At 41.0% G+C, this 24,961-nt stretch overlaps 2 protein-coding genes across 7 annotated transcripts in view; one reads left to right on the top strand and one right to left on the bottom strand.

Annotated features, from left to right (window-relative positions):
- Positions 1-8,652, top strand: part of HEATR1 (HEAT repeat containing 1) — a 35,942-nt gene extending 27,290 nt beyond the window's left edge. The window contains exons 33-45 of the mRNA XM_071432414.1: positions 114-160; positions 829-952; positions 1,718-1,858; positions 2,074-2,363; positions 3,119-3,269; positions 3,789-3,947; positions 4,567-4,701; positions 4,961-5,065; positions 5,159-5,327; positions 6,036-6,190; positions 6,541-6,699; positions 7,962-8,070; positions 8,434-8,652. Of these exons, the coding sequence (XP_071288515.1) occupies positions 114-160; positions 829-952; positions 1,718-1,858; positions 2,074-2,363; positions 3,119-3,269; positions 3,789-3,947; positions 4,567-4,701; positions 4,961-5,065; positions 5,159-5,327; positions 6,036-6,190; positions 6,541-6,699; positions 7,962-8,070; positions 8,434-8,522 (1,833 nt within the window). The 3' untranslated portion in view covers positions 8,523-8,652. The remainder of the gene's footprint in view (positions 1-113; positions 161-828; positions 953-1,717; positions 1,859-2,073; positions 2,364-3,118; positions 3,270-3,788; positions 3,948-4,566; positions 4,702-4,960; positions 5,066-5,158; positions 5,328-6,035; positions 6,191-6,540; positions 6,700-7,961; positions 8,071-8,433) is intronic.
- Positions 1-24,702, bottom strand: part of LGALS8 (galectin 8) — a 30,962-nt gene extending 6,260 nt beyond the window's left edge. The window contains exons 1-12 of one of the 6 annotated variants that reach the window (XR_011680006.1): positions 24,552-24,702; positions 22,650-22,859; positions 18,772-18,860; positions 18,002-18,212; positions 17,215-17,331; positions 15,492-15,548; positions 15,387-15,413; positions 13,897-13,985; positions 11,400-11,565; positions 10,803-10,937; positions 8,781-8,900; positions 6,916-7,341 (exon numbers count right to left, since the gene is read on the bottom strand). Coding sequence is in view for 4 of the 6 variants with exons in the window: in XM_071432429.1 (XP_071288530.1) it covers positions 8,850-8,900; positions 10,803-10,937; positions 11,400-11,565; positions 13,897-13,985; positions 15,387-15,413; positions 15,492-15,548; positions 17,215-17,331; positions 18,002-18,212; positions 18,772-18,860; positions 22,650-22,763 (1,056 nt within the window). In the remaining 2 variants the exon portion in view is untranslated. Of the gene's footprint in view, positions 1-6,915; positions 7,342-8,490; positions 8,901-9,689; positions 10,938-11,399; positions 11,566-13,896; positions 13,986-15,386; positions 15,414-15,491; positions 15,549-17,214; positions 17,332-18,001; positions 18,213-18,771; positions 18,861-22,649; positions 22,860-24,551 lie in introns of those variants that run through there. The other 5 variants (XR_011680009.1, XM_071432429.1, XM_071432451.1 and 2 more) reach the window with 5 other exon arrangements.
- Positions 24,703-24,961: the final 259 nt, after the last annotated feature.

The raw sequence follows: 24,961 nt of genomic DNA, 5'->3' as shown, positions 1-24,961 counted from the left end.
AATTACCATGTTAGTGGACATTTGATTCAAAAAAAACAAATTTGTGAATTCTGGCATTTTAGTTTAATGAGAGGAGGTAAGTTTCATATTTTCATTCTTGCTTTTTAAACCAGATAGTTGAATATGAAGAACCAGAAGTGCTGCAGGAGTTGGAACAGAGGTATGCTTCAAATATGCCCTATCCTATTTTTAGCTTTCACTGCAACTCAGGAATATCTTTAAGTGTAGTGCCATTAGAATATCTTTTACTCCAATGATACTGTTTAAATGTCCTCTGTAACAAGCAGTATTTATTATGTACAAGTTACTTGGTTTTGGTTTGTTTTTTTCTTTTAATGGAATGTGAAACTTTTTATTTCTGAAAGATTGCTCTCCCCAATATGCACTCTTTTTCTCTATTTTTGATAGAGGTTATTTGCATGCTTGGCCATAACTGTCATGCTATTCATGTCTGAATCACTAAAGGAATTCCAGATTTTTAGCAAAATATATTGGTTCATTGGTAGAAAAAAAAAAATTAATCATTGTTCACAGGTGCCTCTGTATTGGTGTAATCAAAGATCATAGTTGTAGCCATTGTGCTGTAAAAGCCAGTGATAGGGAGATTGAGGGTTTCTTTTGCAGAGGCCTAACTTACATGTTTGTTCCAAGAGAAAAAGGGTGTAAGATTTATTTAAATGCTGTGTTCCATGAATGCTCATTTTAAAATTTTTCTGTTTAATTTCCTTGTATTTTTGTTGCCTTGTAAAATTTTATGCTTTCCAGTAATAACAATGGACTTCTTTAGTCTCCGTGTTACTTGCTGAAAGTTACTTCCTTTCTGTCTAGGCTGTTAGAAGAAGTTCTTCAGTACATAAACACTGTGGCATCTTCAGTGGAAGGAAATGTGGACAAGCCAACGGCCAAATTTTGGAGGGTTCTGCTTAGCAAGTGCTATGATATGCTGGATAAAGTAAGTCTCACTAGCCCCCATGTTAGCACTGGGACATTGCTGCTTTTGCTTGTTAATATGATTATAAACTTTGTAGGGTTTCTTGTTGCATTAGTACTACATTTCATTGGGTCTGCAGCCTGGTACATCAATGTTTAAACACAGCTAACAGCCTGAATAACTAGAGATAACAGCTTCTTAGGACAAGCAGAACAAAAATCAGGAATGCTTGTTTCCTCTAGTTTAATATTCTACTGGCTGTAAGCAGTCATTTCACTATGTCTGGTGGAGAAAAATGGCTCTTGGCAGCATTTCTCACTGTTAACTCACAAAATTATTAGCTAACGCTGTTGGATATTTCTACATGAAATTAAATCCTTACACTTTTCATCTTACTATTTTTTCTGATTAGAAATGTATTTGTAGAATTTGAGTGGCTATCTTGCTGGAAGTTTTCTGTAAAGCATATTCCAGTTTTCATTATGTACATGCAGAGGGCATTGGCAGAATTATTTTGGCTAAAGAGGGATAGAGCTCACGAGGGTAGACAAAAGGACTTGCTGAGGAAATCTCAGAGCTAGTGGATAATGGCTGCTTAGCAGCCAGTGAACACAGACTAGCTGGAACCTGCTTTATTGTTTTGCATGCCTCAGATACAGCATTGCTGGCTTGTCCCCTCTTCTTTGTTCTTGAAACCCATGAGTTGAACAGAATCTTATCAGGAGGCTGCCATGTCACAGTGCATGCAAAAACACTTATGGTACTGTTTTGTTTGTTTTCTCGTAGGTCAATGCCCTACTGCCGACAGAAACCTTCATCCCTGTAATTGGGGGGCTGATGATGAATCAGCTGCCGTCGGTGAGACGCAAGGCCATGGACCTCCTGAACAACAAGGTGCAGCAGCGCACCAAGTGGCAGAAGAGCCAGGTGAGGCAAAGGGGTTAAACCCAGTTCCTTTAGCAAAAGTACCCAGAGAGAGATTGATGTGCAAGCGCTTGACCCCCTGTAAAGATGGCACATACCAGTGCCAAGCCTGGCAAGGGCTCTTGAGCGGTGACATGAAGGCTACCTGCCCACAGCTACCTTTCAGGTCCTGAGTTTCTCACTGAATGTCTGATGTGTGTGTTCTCCTGTCCTCTCAGATCCTGCAGCTCTTAGAGCTGGTTCCTGAGCTCATTGCCATTGTCAAGTGCAGAAGAAAGGAGGAAGAAGAGGAGCAAGCCATCAACAGGCAGACTGCTTTGTTCAGCCTCAAGCTGCTCTGCAAAGGTTTTGGCACAGAAAATCCAGCGCCATTTGTGCCTGTTCTGAAAACAGCCATTGATCTCATTTCTTCAGAGAAGGAAGAAAAAAATGTGATGGGAAGTGCTTTGCTCTGTATAGCTGAGGTCACCTGTACACTGAAAGCCCAAGCAATACCTCAGCTTCCAAGGTACTGTTGGGTTCTTCTTAACAGAACCAACTGCAGCAGGAATTAGTTATACCAAAATGCATTACTGAAGGAAAGCTGATGAAAGTAGTCTGCCCCGTGTGTGTTTTGTGCAGACAAGATTAAAAGTATTTCTAGTGCTTGAAGGTGTTTTGTGGTCATAGAACTAAGAAACTAGTGGGAAAAATTGCAAGACTTTTATAATGCCCAGTACAGTTCCTTATGGAGTCTGCTGCTGTCACTAGAGAGGCAACCTGTATGGCTTTAGAAAAATCAGACCATAGTTGGTATTTTTTCTGTAGAACAGATTGCATTTAAAAACATGAGAACAAGTACAGTTGAAAAACCTTCATGCTACATTATTTTATTCTCCCTATCCAAGAAGAATCCAAGTATCTAACTTGTTCCTTGTAAAACTTTTTCATTTCTTTACAAATACAAGTCTCTTATTGTCATTAAATCTTTAAATTAAAGACAGGGCTTTGAGTAACCTGATAGAGTGAAAGGTGTTGATCTAGATGATCTTTAAAGATTTCTTCTGATCAAACCATTCTGTTATTCTAAATCTAATATCCTTCATTAGCTTCAAAATAAAATATGACAGTGAGCCCAGAATACTGAGCTTTCTCGAATACACGTGTAAAAATTCTTGTGAAAATTGTCCTTGCAGGCTTAACAGATGGATTTATTGGATTGGAAACATACCTCCAAATGGTCAGTTATTTCACATTTCTCTGTTTATGTTTGGTTATTCACAGACTGATGCCAGCACTCTTGAAGACTTTAAAAAGTAAGAAGGAGCTGGTCTCCAATGAGATTTACCTGCTGAGTGCCATCACTGCTCTGCTAAAGGTTGCAGAAACACTGCCACACTTCCTTAGTCCTTACCTTTTGGAGTGCCTGTTGCAGGTGAGCTCTGTGACTCCTACAGGTGTGTAAAGGGGGGACAGGACCTTCCCAGATCCCAGAAGAAGCTGTAGAGATTACTTTTTTTTCTCTGAAACTGAAGTAAGGCTATGTGCCAACTTTGTGAAAGCTCATAACCACTCTTCTACTCACTTTCTTATGCAGGTAACTCAGATACAGAACCTAAAAGCATCTCCTTTTTTTTCTCCTCCCTCAGATAGGTTGTATTTTTCCTCTTTGAAAAGGGAGATGAATCACAATAAATCATTCTGTAATATTCAGTCTCCTCAAACTTGTATCTGACACTCTTGTTGGAATCATTCTAACCCTCTGCTGCTGACATGGGCATTTTTCAGTGTTTGTCTTCTGAAGACAGTGAGGCTTTGTACAGAGACCTTAGCATAAGGTGTTCCAAGTGGTGCAAACAGCAAAATTCCTGTCTGACATTTGAAGCAGACAACTACTATAAAGTAAGTTCTTAAGTTGCTAAGTAGGCCTAACTTTTGTTGGAATTCCTCACAGGTTGTCCGCTTGGAAAAGATTGTGGCCGAGTTCGGTCCCACTTCCCAGATCAGTGTCCGTGTAGCAGCACTGAAATCCATCCTAGCGACGAGGCTGGCTCCCCGAATACTCCTGCCTGCGGTCACCAAGTGTTACAGTGAAGTGCTGCATACCCGCAAGGTAAGGGCTTTTTTCATCCTTCAGTACTGTGATAAAGAAGGAGGAAAAACAAACAAACAAGCAGGCCAAAATTTGGTTCAGCTGTGTCCTCTCCCAGCACTTTGGCCACCACCAGCCTGCTGGTGTTGTGGTTCAGCAATAGCTAAAACACCGCTGTGTAATCAGCATTGCTTTGGTCACAGATCTAAAGCACAGCACCATGTGAGCTGCTCTGAAGAGAACTGACTCCATCCCAGCCAAATATGCCATAGGCTTTATATTATGATCTCTGGGGTTTTCTGTACTGCTGCAGTGATTCAGGAAAGGTAGATTGGGAAGAGATCCAGCAGTTTAATGTCTTTTGCATGTTAGATGATGAATGCTTGGGAGATCATCCTATTCATAAAGGACTTCATTTATGTGGTAGGAATGTAAGTGAGTGAGAATTTTCTCCAGTATGTTTTTCAGGAATCCTACTAACTTAAGCCCCCAAAAGTACAGGGAAAAAGCTTATTTATTTTATCAACAGTATTTCAGTGAGTAAATGCATGAAGTATATAAATCCAATTCCCTAGTTATGTTTTTCAGTTACTGTCAATATCACAGTTGCCTTTGCATTGCTTTGCTTTTGTTTTGGCAGAACTGCCTGGGTCCTCTTATGAACATTTTGAAGGAGCACATTACTGGTATGGAGAAGGAGCACCTGATCTCCCATCAGCCTGAACTGACAGCATTTTTCATGAAAGTCTTGGACTTCCGAACAGAGCATGCCGAGGTAGCTTGATTGGGAGGATGAGCAGCAGCGGCACCTCTCTACATGCCAAGTGCATCACTTGTTTAAGAAAAGATTTGTAGATTCTATTGGGTACACGTGCTCTGAAATTCTGGGTATCAGATATTCTGTTCCACATTGGTTTTATGGTGGAAAACATGGTAGTTAAGTATTTAGTCTGAAATAGACAAAATGAAAATGTGCTTTGAAAGCTCAAATTCTTGCATTTCAAACTTAGAATTATGTTTTCTGATTTTTCTAGGATGATTTAGAGGAAGTTGGTAAGATAGAGGCTTACATTATTGACTGTCTAATCAGTATGGTTATGAAACTTTCCGAGGCTTCTTTCAGGCCCCTCTTCTTCAAGGTAAGAAGTCTAAATATAATTCATCTGCATCAGCATGTTTGTGTTTTCCAGTGCACAGACACAGGAAACAGCTAATCTGCCTTTCACTTTCAGCTCTTTGATTGGTCCAAAACAGAGGCTACCCTAAGAGACAGGCTGCTGACATTCCACCGAATAGCAGACTGCATTGCAGACAAGCTCAAGGGGCTCTTCACCCTCTTTGCTGGTCACTTAGTGAAGCCGTTTGCTGAGACACTGAACCAGGTCAACATTTCTAAAACTGGTAAGTTGTCAATTACTGGCTACAGAGAGGCTTAGTCTTGATTGCTGAGAGGCTAATTTTAATTGCAGAAATTTTAATCTTACAGGATTTATTTCACAGCACACATAATTCATTTCTCTCTTTTTTCTTCCTGTGGTAAATGAGAAATCTTTCTCTGATGGAACCAAAGGATGTTTTTCATCCATGGGCATGGGGCTGCTATTACAATGTTGTGACCAAATGAAAATTTTCTGTGTCAGCCCCAATGAGTTCCCTGACTATGAAATTGTAAAGAAAGAGGGTTTCTCTTTTTACTTTTTTATTTTTCATTCATTGACTTCTCTTATATGCGGCCTGGTGTATCTATACTCCTCTGCTTTCTTGGGCAAAAATAGGTGTTATTTTTTTCTGTGGGAAATTTTGCCCATCCCGGTTGTCGTGACCTGAAGAAATTCTCCATATCCACAGGTATGGCCAAGCACTTCTGTAGCCAGTGGCTATTCTCTTTTATTTCCCTCAGTAGCAGACCTGCTGGGGCAGTAGCTCAAAGGCAGATAATGTATCACATCCACTTGATTGTTCTGAGTGATAAGTACATAATTGCTATGGAGTACATCCTGTAGCTACATTGACAGACTAGCAATGTTTCTGTCCTGCAGTTTTGTGCAAAGTTTTGTGTTTTCATATCATATTGATGATACTTTTTTCTTCTCCTTGACTCGTGTGTAGATGAAGCTTTCTTTGACTCAGACAATAACACAGAAAAGAGCTGTCTACTCTTGCAGTTCACCATGGACTGTCTGCACAAGCTCTTCCTGTTTGACACCCAGAAGTTCTTGAGTAAAGAAAGAGCAGAAACCTTGATGCAGCCTCTGGTCGATCAGGTATTGACAAACAATAGAAACAATTCATAGCTGATTTTTTTTTTCCATAGTTAACAAAAAAAATCAGATGTCAGTCCTCTCCCTTAACAAAAAAGGGGGCATTAGTTCATCACTTTTGGGCCACAGACAGTATTGATTTCTTTGCCTAAGGCTCTGAATTACTGACTTTTTGTATCCTTTTTTTAAATGTCTTCATTCATTAAGGTTCATGCATGTTTACTGAGCTCTTGCAGACCAGTGCACTCCCACTGATGAGCTTTGACTTAATTCTTGAGTACCTACAAGCCACAGCTATAGAGCTTGTGTTTTTGGCTGGTTTATCTGAGACTGGATCTGTTTTACTTCCACAGCTAGAAAATGTGCTTGGAGGAGATGAGAAGTTCCAGGAAAGAGTGACAGCACACCTGATACCCTGCATAGCTCAGTTTTCAGTGGCAATGGCAGATGATTCTCTTTGGAAACCACTGAACTACCAGATCCTGCTGAAGACAAGGCACAGTTCTCCTAAGGTTGGGAGCCATCAGAATTTGAACTGGTTTTCTTTGTCGTGCTAGAAAATGGGAACAGTGCTCCCAAAATCAGAAGTGAATTAACCAAGTCATTGCTGAAATAGTAGCCTAAATTAAAATACTGGTGCTGTACAACAGTATTTCCAAGTTGTAGAGATGGGTGCAACATGCTCTTCTTCTCTTATAGAATATTAATCCTGATGTTTCCGGGTGTGTTGTGCCTGGCCGCGTCTGACCCTAGCTGCTGGACCAAAGGCTGCAGCTGTGGTGTTTTCACCTCAGAGACACCTTTGGCCAGCTGGGTGCTGCAGCTGGGCACTCGCAACAAATCCAGGCAAAGTAGGAACTCAGTTTACCTCTGGTGGAAAAGGTTCAGGCGACAGTGAAAAGAGCAGATTCTATCGTAGAGTCTTAATCCAGAGTTTTATTGCAGCATGGTAGACCTCTGAAACAGCTCCCAATAGAACCCTGGCCGCATGGTCTCATCCCCTTTTAAGCCCCGGGACAGGGGGAGGGAAGGGACAGGTGAGGGCCAACCAGGTGTGAGGAGGGGAAGGCTCAAGGGATACAGACGCTAGGACGGGCCAATGAGCCCAGACCTGAGGGCATCTTTTGAACTTCTGCCAACCACACGACGCCTTGCTGGAATGTTAAAATTGATGGACAGCTCTTAGCAGGAGGGCAAAAGGTGGATGGGAAAGGTTGGCACACCTGAGGGATTGGGATAGGTGAAACAGGAAATCACACTGCAACATGCTCTAGCTGTAAGCAGTTAATATTACATGTCTTTTGTGCTGTGAGGTTTGGGCTTTTTAAAGATTTGGTATCTGTTGGAATAAGAGATATTTGTTTGTGTACGAAGACAGGGGCACTTCAGAGGGGTAACGGGAAGACAGTTATCAGCTTTCAGACCTGTTCAGAGTTTTGTCAAGATTCTCCTATTGGTTACAGAAATCAAGGGAGTGTACTTGGATTTTTCACAGTGCTGAGCTAAGCTCTGATAGAGTGGAAGTGGCATTGTGACAGGAAGTTAAAATCCATTGTATCAAATAACTTCCAGCAACATTACCTGCTTCTTACAATCTGTTTTGTATTTGCCATTATGTTAACCAAGATGTTAGTATTCAAATTAGCTTAAAACTACTTCCCTTCAGTAATGAAAGATTATAATCTTCCACAATGAACGGAAGGAAGGCAGGGGTGGGGGAAAACAGGGAACTATACTGTCATGTTTGTTTCCTTACGTAATTGTTTTGGTTTAGGTCCGATTTGCCGCCCTGCTTGCGTTGATAGAAGTTGCACAAAAACTGAAGGAGAACTACCTGGTCCTGCTACCAGAATCTATTCCATTCTTAGCTGAGCTTATGGAAGGTAATGTTCTAAACTGGCATTAGTGACTCATTTCAGATTCAGACAAGCTCATTGTTGTAACTGCTATAAATCTTATGAATTTGTATACGGTAGCTTATACTGTGCAAAATGCAAACTAAAATGGATTATGTCAAACACTCATGAAGTTCAGTTAAATTATGGTGGCTTCTTCAGTGTTGTAGCCTTTGCACATCTCCCCATGTGCAAGTTTTAGATCACTGTTAGTAGAAGGAGTTTGCCTAGTTCAGTGACAAAATATTCCTGAATAATAATTTCAAATACAGTGTTTGAGGATGGTTCTAACCCTGATGCTGAAGCCTTCCTTGGGTAGCCTTGTAATTCCTTCTCAATTTCTTTTTCTAGATGAATGTGAAGAAGTTGAACAGCAATGTCAGAAGACAATTCAACAACTGGAAGTCATTTTGGGAGAACCACTCCAAAGCTACTTCTAATTTTATGCCCTTAATTTTCAAATTTTGTCTGAATTGTGTTAGCTTTACACATTCAGGTGTTACAGGCAAACTGTCATAACAGTTTTTATCAGAGACCAGATTTTAACTTTTTAATAAAATATTTTAAGAATCTGGCTTTATCATTTCTGGATGGACTGGGGACTTTTCTTATGACTTTTCCTTAACTGCTCTTTTCTTATCAGTGGGAAATTGGCACAGGCTATAAACAAATCCTGAATGACAACATGTGAGACTTACTGAATTCCACTGTGCTCAGGGCGTAGTTACTGTCCCAGTGGAGGGGCTGTCATGCTCCAAGCCTGGTCCTCACTGGACCAATGCACTGCAATCCTGAAAAATCTGGTTTTTTTCTGTCATCTGTAGGGAAGTAAAAAGTATACCCACTGAAGATACTGAAAAATAAGTTCCAAGAAACTATGATTCATGTAGAAACTAAATCTATTTTACAGTCTTTAAAGACTCCTACTGATTAGCTGAAGTTCAAGAATAAATTGCTTGCTATGATAATGGATTTACCCAAAAAATTGTTTTGCACCATGAGGTGCTGGTTCATTAAACTGGTACTAAGAAAGGCATTCAGACTCTGTAAAATAGGGTTTAAAATGCAACAGGGTAAAAGTGGCACTATACAGAGGATAATGTTATATCCCATTGGGTGCTGGGAATGAGCCTCTGTCCAGGGTGCAGCATGACATGTAGGTCCCATATGTGGAAAGATTACCACATCAAGCTCTTACGGGATTTTCTTAAAACTGTCAATTGTGTTTGGTGTCAAACAAAAAGGCTATTCCCATGAGAACATCTGCTGAACTCTCAGCTAAAGGCAAGGACACACAAGTGCTGTTACTGCCATAAAGAGCTGCCTACCAGCTCTCGTGTTCCAATGAGTTTATGCTGCAGCCAAGGGGTCTGTACAGCACAGCACAGCACCACATTGCCCTGAGGGCCACCCCAGCACAGCCACAGCCCAGCCCCAGTGCCTGCTCAGGTTAACTGCTCTCTGCATTACTAATTCCTTGATGTAGAAATGGTTCTCCAGTCAGGGTCACTTTGCCAACTTAGAGATACTGGTAAGACAATAACAAAACAAAACAAGATAATAAACCGAAAAGGGATCATAGCTACTTAGTTACACTTGAAGAAAAGCAGGGTTCACATATGTTTTTATTGATGCTTTTTATACATTAAATTTGCTCATTTAAAGTCTTTTAGTGTACATCTTATTCTGGAAATTGCTTCGGTATTAGCAGTCTTAAGATATACAGGGACATCCTTCAGGCATGTATTGACAACAAATAGTAACTTATTTTTAAAAAGGATATAAAAAGACTGACATTTGTATGGAAAATGAATAGGAACAGTTTATTACACATAGATAGTATTGCAATACAAGACTGAAAAAGGATTCCTTCTCTAGTCCACTGAGTGCCATCTCAGCTGAAACTCTACCTGGACCACCTGGATTCAGACATATTCTAAAAATTATTTTATTCTACTTCAAACCCCAAGGATTCTTAAGCCAGTTAGGAGCCACTTCAGATCAAACAAGCTGTGCGAAGTTCATGTTGAATTGAAACCAGCTAAATCCCTTTCCCGTGTTTCACTTTGGAAAACTAAAAGCTAGAAATCTTGGGCCCTTGTAAGCAGGAGGTGACATAACCATAGATGTCAGAGAAGGTGCTATTGCAGCAGCAGGCTAAGAGGTAAGATCAAACTTCTTGCCTTTTGCCAGAAGTAAAGGATCAACTGTTAGTTGAAGCCTCACTGTAAAGGTTATTGGTCTAACATAAAATTAAGACATATAAAATTATAATCCGTAGTTCTATATTAAATAAATTATAAACATCCCTTTTGAGGTGGATAACTATCTTTGGATTCTATTTCAGTCTCATTTCTACTTCACAATATTGAATGTGTGATGTCGAGGAATGCTAAATGGTAGTTAAACATAACATACAGAGTGCAATTGTTGGACACAGTATGATGCAGCATTTTCATATTGCTAGGTTCAGTAATGCAGGAGATTTATCTGAGCAAACACTAACAGCTTGCCAGGAAACTGAAGACTAGAGAAGGATTTAAATTTGCAGTTAGCATTTCTGGTACTTGCCTAACTCACAGAGGCAAATGCAAAGCCTAGATAGGTTAAAGGCAGGCTCAGCATGAGTCAGCACCTGTTTGTACTTGACAAGGAGGCACTGTCATTAGAAGAGGTTAAATTATTTCAGTACTGATTGAAAAGAACTACCAGCTCCTCACATCCAACAAGTGAACATCTCCTGTGACTTCCACTATGTTGATCTTTTCAAGTTGTTTAAAACGATGCTTGTACTGCAGAGTGTGAACACCATTAACAGCAACTTTGAACTGGTAGGCATCACAGAAAATAATCAGCTGGAAAGCAAGAAGAGAAACAGCTAAGATTTAAGCTCAGGTAAGATGTGAAAAACAATCTGATGTCGTAGTATAGACTTGGGCTAGACATGTTTCGGTTACAAAGAATGTTTCATGCAAAAGCAACATTCAAAAACAAAAATGGGGCATCAATAAAATTAACAGAATCATAGAATAACTTAAATTGCAATGGACCCATAAGGATCATCAAGTTCAACTCAATTTATTTAAATTTACTCTTAGCACAGGTTGAATTTCTGCAACTACTTAAAAAGAAAACAGTTACTAAATAAAGACAAATCTCTGGTCTCTATGGTCCCATTTAATTTGAAGTATTTGCAAGACATGAAAAGCAAGAATAGCAGTTTTATTTAAATCTGTATTATTAATAAGACATTTAAGCACCAATGTTAATCCATTTGGCAGATTTTTTCAGTTTGATGCTCTTTTAGTTCATCTTACCTCAAAATACATCCCTGGACTGAAAGGAAAGTTAGCAACTTCCTTTTCTTCTTCTCCCCAGCTGTCATGAAGGTAGGAATTTCTTACAAAAACTTTATTTTTCATTCGGGGATTCAGATGTAAAGCAATGTCCTTTGAGTCACTTGGTTTCAGATTGACTGCAAAGCTGTAAGATATTTTTTAAAGTTTATTGCACCAAGGGTTTACAGACATGACAAGAGCAGTCAAGGCCATTTACCAAGTCCTCAGCCAATATTGAGGCGGTTTGGGAGCCAGGGCTGTGATTCGCCTGAAGATCCAAGCAGGCAGCCAGCGAGCATGCACTCATCTTTGCACAGAAACCTTTGCTGGAGGCAGCAAATGTAGGACATGACCCTGCTAGATCCACTTCATCATTCACAGCTTTCTGTACATGTCTCAGCAAGAAGCTATTGAGCCAAGAGCAGCTCCCATAGTGCACTAGGAAGCAGCATTCTCACAGGAACACACAGAGCTGCCTGCTTCCCCACCCCTCACTCAGGCAATGGGGAGTGGGAGCCTTTCTTTTACCTGAAGATATCATATCCTTTCTGCCAACAAACTGGCTGGACTCTAAGGAAAAGTTTAAGGATTCTCTCCATACATTTAAGACTGCTGGGATGCCATGCATACAAACATTATTTTGTAGGCAGCAAAGCTCTGCCCAGGCTGAGTGAATACTCTTTCATCTCACATGCCCACCAAACAGGGTTCTTAAAGGGGAGCTCTGGAAAAGGGTGATCAGAGGGAACAGCCATTCAAATTCAAATGAATACTTCAATCTGTGGCAAAGACCTTACTGCATTTGAAGGAAAAAAATATTTCTTCCCCAACCAAATTAGCTCCAGCTATCAGATTGTTGCCCTCTCTTGAGAATTATTCAGTCCAGACAGGAAATATTGTAACACTTCCAAGCTGTGAAGTTCTCTTTTTCACCAAGAAAAAGAAACATCTAAAGCTGTGTGAACTGATCTAAAGACACTGAATAACTTATAAACTCAATATATAGTTTAAAAGCATAGACATAAAAAGCAGACAACCTGCATGCTTTAACAGCCAAAAGCCTCTTCATGCATCTGAGCACATTCAGTACTTGAAAAGTGCTAATAAACTTTTCAAGCTAAAAGAAGGGAAAGAAATGCTACTCTCTAAGTATTAATTATCCTATTCAATCTGAAGTCAATCCAAACTTTGTGGATAAGATTCCAGACCTTGGATTCCAGTATGAACTCTGAATGCTGTTCAACTGCAGGTAAGAAACATGCCCTGAGGAAGCAGGAGTGCAATACACACACAAAATGTGAAAACATGCTTCCCATCATTTTCATTTTTCATTAGTTGCTTCATTTTTAGGCATGTTTTTGCAGAGCCAAACCTACCCCTCAGGTAAAGGGCATGCTGAAGCACAGACATTTGCTCAGCTCCATTTTGACTGCATTATGCTCCCCTACTCCCTGAGCTTTATTTCATGTTTGGAAAATGTGTTCTTTGCAACTCTTAGTTCCTAGTTTGGTATCAAAATTATTGCTGATACTCCCCTATCAGCTTTCATGGAGTCACAGAATGCCCTGGGTTGAGAGGGACCTTAAAGCTCATCTCATTCCAACCCCTCTGCCATGAGCAGGGACACTTTTCACCAGACCTGGTTGCTCAGGGCTCCATCCAACCTGGCCCTGAACACTTGCCAGACATGGGACATCCACAATTTCTCTGGAAACCCTATTCCTATGTGTCTCACTATCCTCACCGTAATGAATTTCTTCCTCATTTCTAACCTAAACCTACTCTCAGTTGGAAGCCATTCCCCCTTTTCTGTCATGACATGCTCCTCTAAAAAGTCTCTCTCCAGGTTTCTTATAGGCACCCTTTGTGTACTGGAAAGCCACAGTTAGGTCTTCTTGAAGCACTTTTTTTCCCAGGCTGAACAATCCCAATTCTCTTAGCCTTTCCTCTTTGGAGAGGTGCTCCATCCTTCTTAATCACTCATTTAATCACTTTCATCACTCAGTTATTGTCAATTAGGCACCTTCATGCTTATCCCAAGGAGGTTTGTCAGAGAAATATTGTAACATGCAGCATTTGAGCACACCAGCAACTCGCCTCACTTATGTTGCACCTATTTCTGACACATCCTTACTCCTGGATCTCTTTAGAATAAAAGCTGTCTCTGTACAGTACATCTGCTCACACTTCCTGAACAATGGAAAGCCCTGAACAAACACACAAATTTGTGAGTGACACAGATTTAGTAGGTAAGACACTCAGGTTTTACCTTCACTTTTCACAACGGAGCTGCTCATTCAAGTCCTCTCTAAAGCGGTAATCCTGCTGGTTCCTGAGGAAACTGCACTGTAGTTTCAGGTGATTCCAGATGCTAAGTTGTTAGTGAGTAAGGATATACAAAGGCAATGGAAAGGCCTACTCATTCTCAAGAGCACCTCCGTTAAATAACAGAAAAAAAGCCCATCATTACACATACCTCTTTGGGTTTTTATTCACTTCTCCTTTAATAGCAATTGTGCATCCTGGACGAACTGCAGTATCAAGTTTCCCAACGTAAGGAACACCCTGGAAGTACACCCCCAGTAAAAATCTTGACTGTGACTTACTTTTTTCGATTTTTTTACACAAGCTGAGCTTTACTATGGCATGATGAAATTTTGGCCTACAATTGCAAACCTGCACTTACAGCTAAAGTTATTCCTATATTATAGGAATATATTATATTATATTATTCCTAAGTTATATTGCAGGATCCTGACAGTACAGTGGAAAACTTACACTGAGATAAATACATCAGTGTACTGGGTTTTAATTTAGACTTCTACCTTGGGTTCAAAACAAACCTTATTTACAACTACTTCTGCCACTACTAATGGTGGAAGGAGGGGAGGAAGGGAAAGAAGAGAAAAAAAAAAAGAAGAAAGTAATTATGAAACTCCCTGTAATAGTTCAAATTCATATCACATAATTATTCAGACATATACCTGCCTTCTCATCTCTGGAAATATCAGTTTTGCTTTAAAGAGTAAGACTCATGTTAAGGTGTGTTGTTGTCCCATGGTCACATATGTATTAGAAGTAGAGTCACTAAGCGTTCTGAGATCCAGGCAGCAGTTCATAATGACAGTGCAAGTATTTTATTCATCTTTACTTTTTCATTTTTAGCAGTGTTAGGAGTTATTTTTACCAGGGAAAAGAAGGGAATGGAGAAGCACTTCACTTTTATGTTTTTGCTGAAGTCCACCACTTGCAAATTACAATATTGTGTGTTACTTGGTTTAGAAAAAAGACTGGAGAAGGCAGGCTGTCAAGTGACAAAGCATCTAAAATTATGGCACTCACTGCAACTTCACTTTCTCCACAAATTCTATCTGTATATATTCCTGGCTTCAGCCCCTTTTCAGTTTGAGTGCAGTCCTTGCTCCAGGGGGGATACAGTTCACCTGCACAGGTTTTTGCAAAAAGATGAGCACTCACTCCATCTACACCCCATGTTAGCTGAGTACAAGTTCCACCCTTGAGGTGCAATACTTGCATCCAGCTACCTGAAGTGCACACAGAGATCTGTCAACAAGAGGAAGATGTGGCAGACAGGTTCCACACGTTAACATAATATGACTGCAGAATACTTTTGTTTTGCAGGTATTCCCTAAGGCAGAGAAAAAAAGTATGCCTATTTGAAAAAAAAAGTGACTTGGTCTGTTAAAACTTCAGATACTTCACTTTAAATTTGTTTATGATTGTGGATGCTGCGTTTATCTTTTGGGTTTTCTAAATGATTTAACAATATCTCATTTGTACTTGCAGCAGAGCATTACCCTCCACAAAACCTCACTGATGATCTTTCTGCAGTTGATTGTCAATTCCTTTCTTCTTGTCTTTTGTGCATGTCTTTTCATAAATAACTGAAGTATTTTTGATTGTTTTTTATTCTACATTTGCCACAAATCTACAGGAAGCACTTACCAATTGTGAACCATTTGGCATTTCCCCCTACAAGAGAAGAAAACAACATTATCTAGCTTATCAGACAACAGGGAGATTCATTCAACCTTTTACAAACATACGTACATTTTCTGTGCTTATCTTTGTTACTCCTAGAGATGATGGCTGAGAGCCTTGTAAAGACTGCAGAAAGAGAGATATTTAGGTGTCATTGCTAATGTCATATAACTTTAGCATAAAGTTGGTTTAGAGCAATGTAAGGATCATCATGCTTTGAATGGTGAACTGTTAAGATGGAAATCTAGGGCTATGTTAATGAAAAAGTTAGCAAAACCCTTACAAACTACAGAAAAGTTCTGATGATTTCTGAAGATCACCTCATTACAATTTCAATCTTTGTTTAACAGTCAGAGCACTGTCAAACCCTCAGGATCAGAGGGTACCCATAGACTTTTCCTCATAGTGTAGCAAGTCCAGACAGCAGGGTTCTTGGGACTCTAATCAGCGCTCTACATCACTGTCCCTTCTCACGGGAAGGACAGATGAGCAACATGGCCATGGCAGAGACAGTTCCAGCTTAGCCCTAGCAGATTGTGTCTTCAGGTTGGTTATTTCAATACAAACTTACAACTTCCTCCTCAGAAAAGTGTATTAGAAGCAAAGATTAAAAGGAAAGAATTGCCTTTCTCCATTCCTTTCTTCCACAAAGCATACAGCATCAGCTGGTACAGATTAAACTAAGTGTATGTTTTGTGCTTGGGTCAGAAACCAACCTACAGCACCTGCTTGCCCTCAAGCTCTTCTTGGAGTCAAGTCCTCCAAGATTAGGATGCAGACAGCTTTTGCAGGAATATTATTCTGGCAACATGCCCAAGGCCAAGTGATGGGACCCATGAAGATCTGTTTACTGTCTTTGCAAATGATCTTTAAACGCAGCAGACCTATGTTTAAAGCTTAGACTTCATTATGCTCAGCTTTGCCTTCTACTAAAACAATTATTAGTCTGCTGACCTGAGTTAGACCTGGTGTTTGGCAGCAAGAGTCAAAAGCTTCACCCACAATGTAGTGAAGATTGTGCTGAAGAGACCCAGAGTATCTCACAGGAGAAGGTAGGCTATCTTAGTGAATGGCAGAAAAGGGAAAAGACATTCACCTTCTCAGTCTCCCTGGAATTTATCACCTTCAGTTTCTGTTCTAAAAATCTAACTCATTCAGAACAAAAGGATCTTCTCCACAGGGAAAAACTCCCTGTTAGTTTACTATCAGCAGCAGAGCTGGCAGCTGAGAGGAGGCACAGCACAGCCTTCACTTCAAATTCACTGCAGTTTGGTCCACTACAAAGTCTGAGAAAGAATACTTCTTCTCTTTCCCATAAATGTACACTTCTGACTTCAGTCAACAAATCAGTCAGAAAAAACAGGGCTATGTGCACAAGGAGCTCCAGCTGTGGCCAACATTGGCATTTCAAATGCAAGAAACAAGTTACAGCCGTGGCTACACTTGTCTCTCAGAAGCACTGAATACTCAAGAGTTTATTCTGAAGCCCTGCAATATTTGGAAAGTCTAATCCACTTGTAGACTAACTATCCAATCAATTCTTATACTATTTGCCCTGTTAACCTTATAAGCTGTAAACTTTTGTCACATTCTTGCCCCTAAACTGCAATACTGAAACAGGAAGATACAAATCCTCATGAGAGTCACATGCTGAAATGTGGGGAAACCAAAATCTTCTTACTAATGTTGGACTGTGTAGCTGCTTCTCCTTCCTTTTCACCATAAATCCCACTATGCAGCTTAGCAGGACAGAGGAAATGAATCAAACAAGTCAGCTATCTATACATCTTACCTTAGAAACAAACTCTATGGTTTTGATCTGCACTTTGCCATATATTCCAAGAGTATCTATTTTTTCAAGGCTAATTCTGTGGTTGTAGAGCAGCAAGTGCTTTTTGTTTACAGTCACCTAAAGAGATGGGAAACCAAACAGAAAAACTGTATTAAATATGCATTCCACCAGCCATGTATCAAACTGTATGCACACATCTGGTTTACACTGGTTTGGTACAGAAACAATTTGGTACAAAACACTCCTAGGAGTGTCCTAGAAATATCAGATCAACTAATTTCAGCTCATCCATGATTCAGTCACTCTTTCCATCACTGTGAGGGAGATTCATTTATCTACACTAAAATTTGCACTTCACACCTTTGTTTCTAACACCTGATCATTTATCAATGCGGTACTATCAATACAACAGAATATATTACTGCAGTCTAACAGAGCAAGACAAATACACCTCACATGTCCCCTCCAAGAGGATTGTCCGGTACTAGCCACAGAACAGGTTTATCCCAAGATTAGCCCTTTGAACATACACAGGGAAGGGTGGAGCAGCCATTAGCTGTGGCAGGAAGTTCCTTGCCTACTCATCCAATTTGGAGGGAAGCAATACAAAATTAAAGGTCTGATTTAATTAGCACCTCTTTAAAGAAAAGCTCTAAACTTTTTTGTAGTTAGACTATACCTAGGTAACAGAGACACCTAGACCTCCAATATTTATTTCAATTATACAAAATACCTCTACTTTATTGGCCAGAAAATGGCTGCAGATAAAGAATCAACCCAGACTCACCTGGAATTTATCCTTTAAAATCATGATGACAATCTCAAATGACTTTCCTTTTGCAAAGGGCATCTCATAAGTGATCTCCTCCCAGCCCCACTTCTCCCTCTCCAATGTGTTGCAAACAATGCAGCCAGACCTTTTGAAGCGGGGGTTGAAATGGAATGCCACATCAGCTCGAGGCTTTATGCTGCTGCCACACTGTAAATCCACCTGGAACCTAATCACAAAAATAAGACAAACCACATTCATCTCAGTCTCTCAAGAACTCACCTAAAGGTTTGGTTCATTGTGTTTTACTGTGGAGCCTCAGAACAGGCAGACACAATGAATGTCACTGGATAAGAAAAAACCCTCAAAGAAACATTTGTCCTCCTCTCTTCCTACATAGATGTGAAAAGTTCTCCCATGATCTACTTGCAGTGAATATAAATGTTTAAATTTATTTAATGGTTATCATTCATATCATGTAAACTCCTCACTTACTGTGTTCATCACCTTCCCTCCCAACACCTTCAGCAGAACATATCAAATGAACCTTGGATAAGGTCAGGGAACAGAACTCCCTTACTGGGCACTTAACTCCTACATACAACACATTCAGTTACCAATTTTGTTAGTGTCAGATTACCCTTTAAGCCTGCATTCAATCTGATGTTATCAAAAGGATTTAGATCAAGCCTTTGTGTGCTGTCCTAAGAAGGATCCCTGGAAACATTTCAACCTTTACAGTCTTGCTCACATGGTGACACTGCAAAACATGACAACATAGCCTCTACCTGTCTGCATCATCAGGAACAGTCCCATGTATCACAATCAGCTCTCCAGGAACAAGGCCACCATGTATTGTCCCAACATATGGAATGATCTAGAAGAGGGAAGAACAAAAAAAGAAGGAAAAAATATTCCAATACCATTTTGTGATGGAGGCAAGAAACCCCAAACCAGTTCAAAAATTAGTATTCTAATTCTTAATTATATGATGCTCTACAACATTAGAAGAAACACAACTAGCTTTTAATATAAAAGAATACACAACAGGAAGGGAAAACCTGGCATATTTTCCCCTATGAAAACCAAGATTTTCAGATAAAACTAAAATTTCCATCCTCCATTCTTAGCTCTCAAATGAAGAGTCATAATATTTTATTGCCTCACTATTCATAAAGCATAAAGAGGATTCACTTCAAAGTAGGTCATTCCCAAAAGTTGACTATTATCTGCCCCTTGCTGGTACCAGAAGGGAACTTCCACAACTCCTCTGACCCCAGACTACAGGAGCTGCCTTTTTGCTTGCTCTTGCTCCATTAGGGAAAACAGTGATAGGAAGAGATTGTCACAGAGTGTCTTAGTAAAACCTACACAAACACAACAAAATACCTCATCCTAATGAGCTAAGAACTGCAAAATGCACTAAAACAGCCCTGTCCAGGAGTCTCGGATTTTAAGGTGCCTACAGTATGCAGACTGGCTCAAAGCCTCACTATGTCTTCTTCCTTATCAATAGCTGGAGAAGGTAACATATGGATGTTACACTGAACTGAAATGGCAGCACGGTGAGAGTTGATAAGCCATAGGGAGGGGTGTGTCCTTTAGGATAAAAGCCCCAAACACCCCAGCACAGCTCACTGGCAAAGACTCAGACGTGCTCACAGAAGACCTACCCTGATCATCCAGCATTTCCAAAAGGGATGGGAAGCACCTTAACATTAAACTGTGAAAGTTCCCAGGTGCCTGGCCCAAGAGCAAAGCAGTAAGTCTACATCTCATCACATGTGTGATGTGCCCCAGATTAAAAACGGAAGTAAATGGTAGAAAATGTTGCATTTGCTCTGGTTAACAAAAAGGAAATTCTGCCAAGGATGGTTTTGGTAGTTTAAAAGATTTTAGGATACTCCTGAAATGAAATATCAACTGCAAACAAGAGTTTCAGTAATTTAACAACAAAAATAACAAACACATTGTAATACTACTCTTGAATGGAATATTGGACCATAAAACAACAAGTTGAGATTTTTATTTTTAAAATATATAGATCATTGCATGAAACAGGCAGATATAAGGATATGTGTTTGTTGACACATTTTTGTTAATCTGTGAGGAAAAAGGAACAACAACAACAGAAATCGTCTAAATCCAGAGTGTTGATCATTTCTGCCAGTAGATACACATCCTCTTCTGCCTGTTCTCCACTTTCCTTCTCAGCTACCCACCCACTGCATAAAACCGAATTCAGAGTCATCTTCTGCACTGGGGAAAAAAATAGGACTTGCTTCTCAAGCAAATTGGTAGGATTTTTAAGTTTCATCATGTTTATTGGCTTTAGCAGGTGCCATAGAGGAGGACCAAAATGAGAAATTAAGTGTTAAAAGTATAAGAAAAGTGAAATCCCTTTGCTTACTAGTAGTGGCTTGGTTCCTTAAAATATAAGCTGCATACCAGAAGATAATTTTTATTCAAACAATAATGATAAAAAATTAAAAGTGTATCTTGATTGTTCTCATTCTTACACTCTGCTCCTGAGGGGCAGTAGCTCTACTGCAATAAAGTAGTAAGTTACTGGTTCATTCTCCAAAGACAAACCAAAGAAGCACACACAAGTCAGGGATACTGGTACTTGACCACTTTAGTGAAGCAAAGTTCTATACTCATGAAATGGAACTGTGGCAAAAGCACTTCTTTATATTCAAAAGGATGCATTCATTTAAAAGAAAAGGTGGCCCATCAACTCTTCAGAAGCTCAGATGTGGAACCCACAAGACCATAATAGAGAATTTTCTGGGTGCAATACTACTGACTTTGTCATCACAGAATGTGCCTGTAATTTCCGTATGTCTCAAGATGCTGTTCTACTTTTTCCTCATTTATCAAGAATAGTGCTTGTCACATGACATGATCAACCATCATCCTGCCTTTCTTCCAGATCTCCAAAACGCTGCTCTAAAGCCAACTGGTCAATATCAACTGAGTTTGAGAGGTCTCAAAGATGATGTTCTTCCTAAAAGAAAATGCCAATTTTCATAAAACAAGAGCAGAATTATGATCTTACAGAGGAAAGGACTGCGACAAAAGCTTTTATCCAGCATGCTGGATATCAGACAGCTGCCCCACCAGATGGGACATGACATCATTTCTTGTCAGATGGGTGGAGTAAAGGGCATAAAGGAGCAAAGCAGATTTTCTGCATGTTTGAGAACAGTACAGTAAGGAAAAAATACATCTCAGACTCAAACCTATAATAAAGTTAGGAAGTTTTGCTGCTAATGGAACGATGTACTGAAACAATGACATTTTCATAGCCTGCCCTGCTACAGAAGGGCTGAGGCTGGAAGACACCTCTGGTCTCTCTAACGAAATGCCTTGCTCAAAGCAAGGTCAGACAGAGCAGGTTGCTCACTGCCTTGTCTGGAGGCTGCCCCAAAGTCATCTGGCACAATCTTTCCCAACTCTGCCTCCACATTCCAATCCCAAATACTCATTCTTTTTCCCACAAGAGACTCTTGACCCCTAAGCTCTAGTTGAATTCTCCTGCTAGGTCTTTTCAGCCATCATACTGGTCAGTCCACCCAATTTTGCTCTTAGTCTCTCTCTGACACTACTCATTTGTCCTAAACATCCCCTAGACCTTCTCTTCACACCTCCTCTCCCACCAAGATCTCCATCTATCAACTTTCATCCTCCCTTCTCCTTTTGCACTTCAGTCCTTCCACCTTCTAGTTAATCATACATTTCCTTCCTCTTCCAGCTGGGTTCTTGTGAAGGAGGTTGAAATTGTTCCCCCCTCACCCCTAACTCTATTCACTCTGCAAGCAGTGACCATACACTGGGAATAAACAATCAGATTCTCTGAGGGCCCAAGAGAGTGACAGTGGAAAGCTGCAACAGATAAGGAAGTGTGCAGGCCTGTGCTACTGCACACTCCCCATAAATACTTCACACATTTTAGTACTTGTAAAGGGGTCTAGCACAGAATGGTAAAAATACTATTTCCTGCAGGTTCAAATGAACAACCTTTTTTAAGACACAACAGAAAACACAGCTTCAGGTCACCCCTTCAGGGTAAGCCAAAGTCAGGTTGCTATCACAAACCATGAGAATGCTAGAACTTGTCAGAGAAAGTTTTCAGACTCTGAGCTAGGCAAACAAAATTCTGTCAAATCCAGTCTTTGCAATTGCTGAATCACATCAGCTCAAGTCTTCTGTAGAAAACAGAATTTATTATGAATTAAAATATGAACTATGAAAAAAGATTCCAAGTTCAGTTGTTCAGACTGAAGTTACAGGCACCACAAAAAAAACATTCCATGAGAGCTGCCAAGCACCACCCATATTTACAGAGAATAAGAAGTGAAAGCACTTTCACTTTCCAGCATATTCTGCAAAAATGCCAGACATCTACATAAACTGTACATGAAACAGGATTATCCTCCAAGGCTGACAGAACATCCGTCCTCTTTTGGAAGTCCTGTCCATTTGTTTACAGCACAATTTCTAAACACCATCAGCTCTTCGTGTCACCTGCGACATTCTCCCTCAAAAACCTGAGTGATGCAGAGCTCTCAGCAGCATCCCTCACTGTGCACAACAGTGCTGTTGATATAAAACAGCAAAGTCCCCCCTCCCAGGGGACACATTGTTGAAATGCCAGAGGAGTTACCGGGTTACTGATTGTCTTCTGTGATGTATCCAAGGGCAGTTCATGTATTTCTTTCTGTGGCGTATCCAAGGTCAGTTTATGCATTTCCTCCTGTGGTGCACCTAAGGATGTCATCTTCCCTCCTCCAGCCGAAGTTTGTCAGTTCTCTGTGGCCACTGCTGGAGTGTATGTAAAGAACTCACTGATCAGGCAACACTAAAGGAGTGATCCCTTAAAAAAAAGTCCAAAAACTTTAGTTAAAGAGAAACAAGGTGACACAACATGAAGTGAAACCCTCAGTACCTCCAAGGTAAAGAGCACAAGAATGATGCAAACATCTTTCCAGTAAATCTGCTGGAGTTTTGAAATATGAAATTAAAAGGCTTGCATAGAGCACGGAGATGCCCCACTGGTAAATAGTGTCAGCAGCAGGGTGCTATCCCCAGATTTCCCATGGCAGTCAAGCCTTAGCAGGTGACCTTGCCTTTTCCACCTTTATCTTACATAAAAGTTAAGAAATAATAGGCAAAAACAAGAGAAACAGAAGTGTTATTATTTCTGGCATATTCTGGAGAGAGGTAGCATGTAAGCTATGTGGTGATGACAAGCAGACAGGGAAGAAGTCAAAGGTGAGGGCTCTAGCCACATTATTGTGTGACAACAGCAAGCAATGTTATGAAGAAGGAAAAAAAAATAACCAACCAAACAAAAAGACCCCAAAAAAATAAAACCACAGAAAAAAACTCCAAAACAACACAAAACCAAAACTCCAAGGTCTGTGGCTTGTTCCACAGGGATTAATCTTCTGCAATGATTAAACAATAGAGTGGTCCATTTTGCAACACCTGACTTAACTTGTTGGAGATTTGGACCAGATGGATATTACCTCTCCCACTTAAGACCAGTATCTAGAATACAGTTCAGAGAGCATAACGTACTTTAATTAAACACTGCAAAACTAATTTGCCCTTTGACCTTCTCAACAGATACTACCGTAAATTCGCTTTTACCTGTGCAGGCAAATTTTATCAATTTCATTTTTAAAAGAAGAAAATGAAGACCAAATCAAACAATAATTTTGCCTTTATGGTTGTATGGTCCAACAGCAGACCCCACGAAAATGAAGCCTACAACCCAGCAGCCTGCTATGTGAACTTCCTGTGCCTGCAAAAGCAATCTAGATCCTGCTAGGAGAGGATCCTGGCACAGGATCTTGGCAGGGCAGGTGGCACTATGACAAAGTGATGAGTTGGGGGTTTTCTTGTTTGCCTATTACTATTTTATTGACAAGGTCGCAATGATGAAGGAAAGCTGCAATTCAGGCTCTGTTTGTTAAAAGCAGGACATGCAACTGCAAAGCTCTCCTGTATCCTTCTGCCAGAGCAACCACTACCAGGGTACGTGTTACACCAAAGCTGCAACGCGGCAAGTTAAGGTTCCCTGGCTGCCCTGTTATCTCACATATTCCAAGGGGCTGGAAGTATCCCCCACAGACAAACATGAAACCATAGAGACCAAAAAAATAATAATAAGCAGCTATTATGCTTCCCACTGTGACACAGAGAAAATGTGTCCTTCACGAGTTACCTTCACGACGGTAACTCCGGCCAGCCCTTACAATTAAAGCGAGATTTTGTACCAGTGCGAACAAGGCTTCTGCAAAGAGAATTACCGAGATGCTTTCTGGATATCTGCAAGCAATTAAAGTACAAAACACTGGCGATGCCCCCTCGTCCCCCGCTATAAACCCAAGACTCTCGAACACTGGAAGGACACAGGACCAAGCAACCGCGGTGACTTCAGCTTTACAGCGAACCGAGGCAGTCCCGGCTTCCCATAGCCCCGCCGGGAGCAGCCCCTCTCCCCGACACGCACAGGGGCGGGCAGGGGGAGTGCCCCTGCATTCTCCGCTCCGTCTCTTACCTGCAGGAGGCAGCGCGGCGATCAGCAGCGCCCGCTCACCCGCGGGACGCGCCCGCCCACCGCTGCCGCCATCGCCGCCGCTCCCAGCCCCGCGCCCGCTCCGGCCCTCACCGCCGTGACGTCACCGCGGCGCCGCCCGCGCGGGGACTGCGGCGCGTGCCCGGCGCGGCCTGCTGGCCCCGGCGCGCGCAGGCGCCTCCCCCTGCGGCCGGCGGGGCTGGGCTGAGGCGGCAGCTATGGAGGCCAGGCTTGAACTTTGTGATCTACATTGCGCTCCCTTCCCTGCGAACCGTTCGCTTCCTATGTGTGTTGCGCTTCTCCTCTGGACGCCCCGTGTTACAGCGCAGCCCCATCTCCTCACGAGGCACATCTCACACCGAGTTACAGAATTGTTAGGTCTTTTCCAACCC

This window comes from Agelaius tricolor, unplaced genomic scaffold (assembly GCF_023055355.1).
Source record: "Agelaius tricolor isolate 1412-34295 unplaced genomic scaffold, bAgeTri1.0.p SCAF_1, whole genome shotgun sequence".
NCBI classification, from domain to species: Eukaryota; Metazoa; Chordata; class Aves; order Passeriformes; family Icteridae; genus Agelaius; species Agelaius tricolor.
The sequence above is the reverse complement of the archived record's forward strand: the minus strand, read 5'-3'. Positions and strand labels throughout refer to the sequence as shown.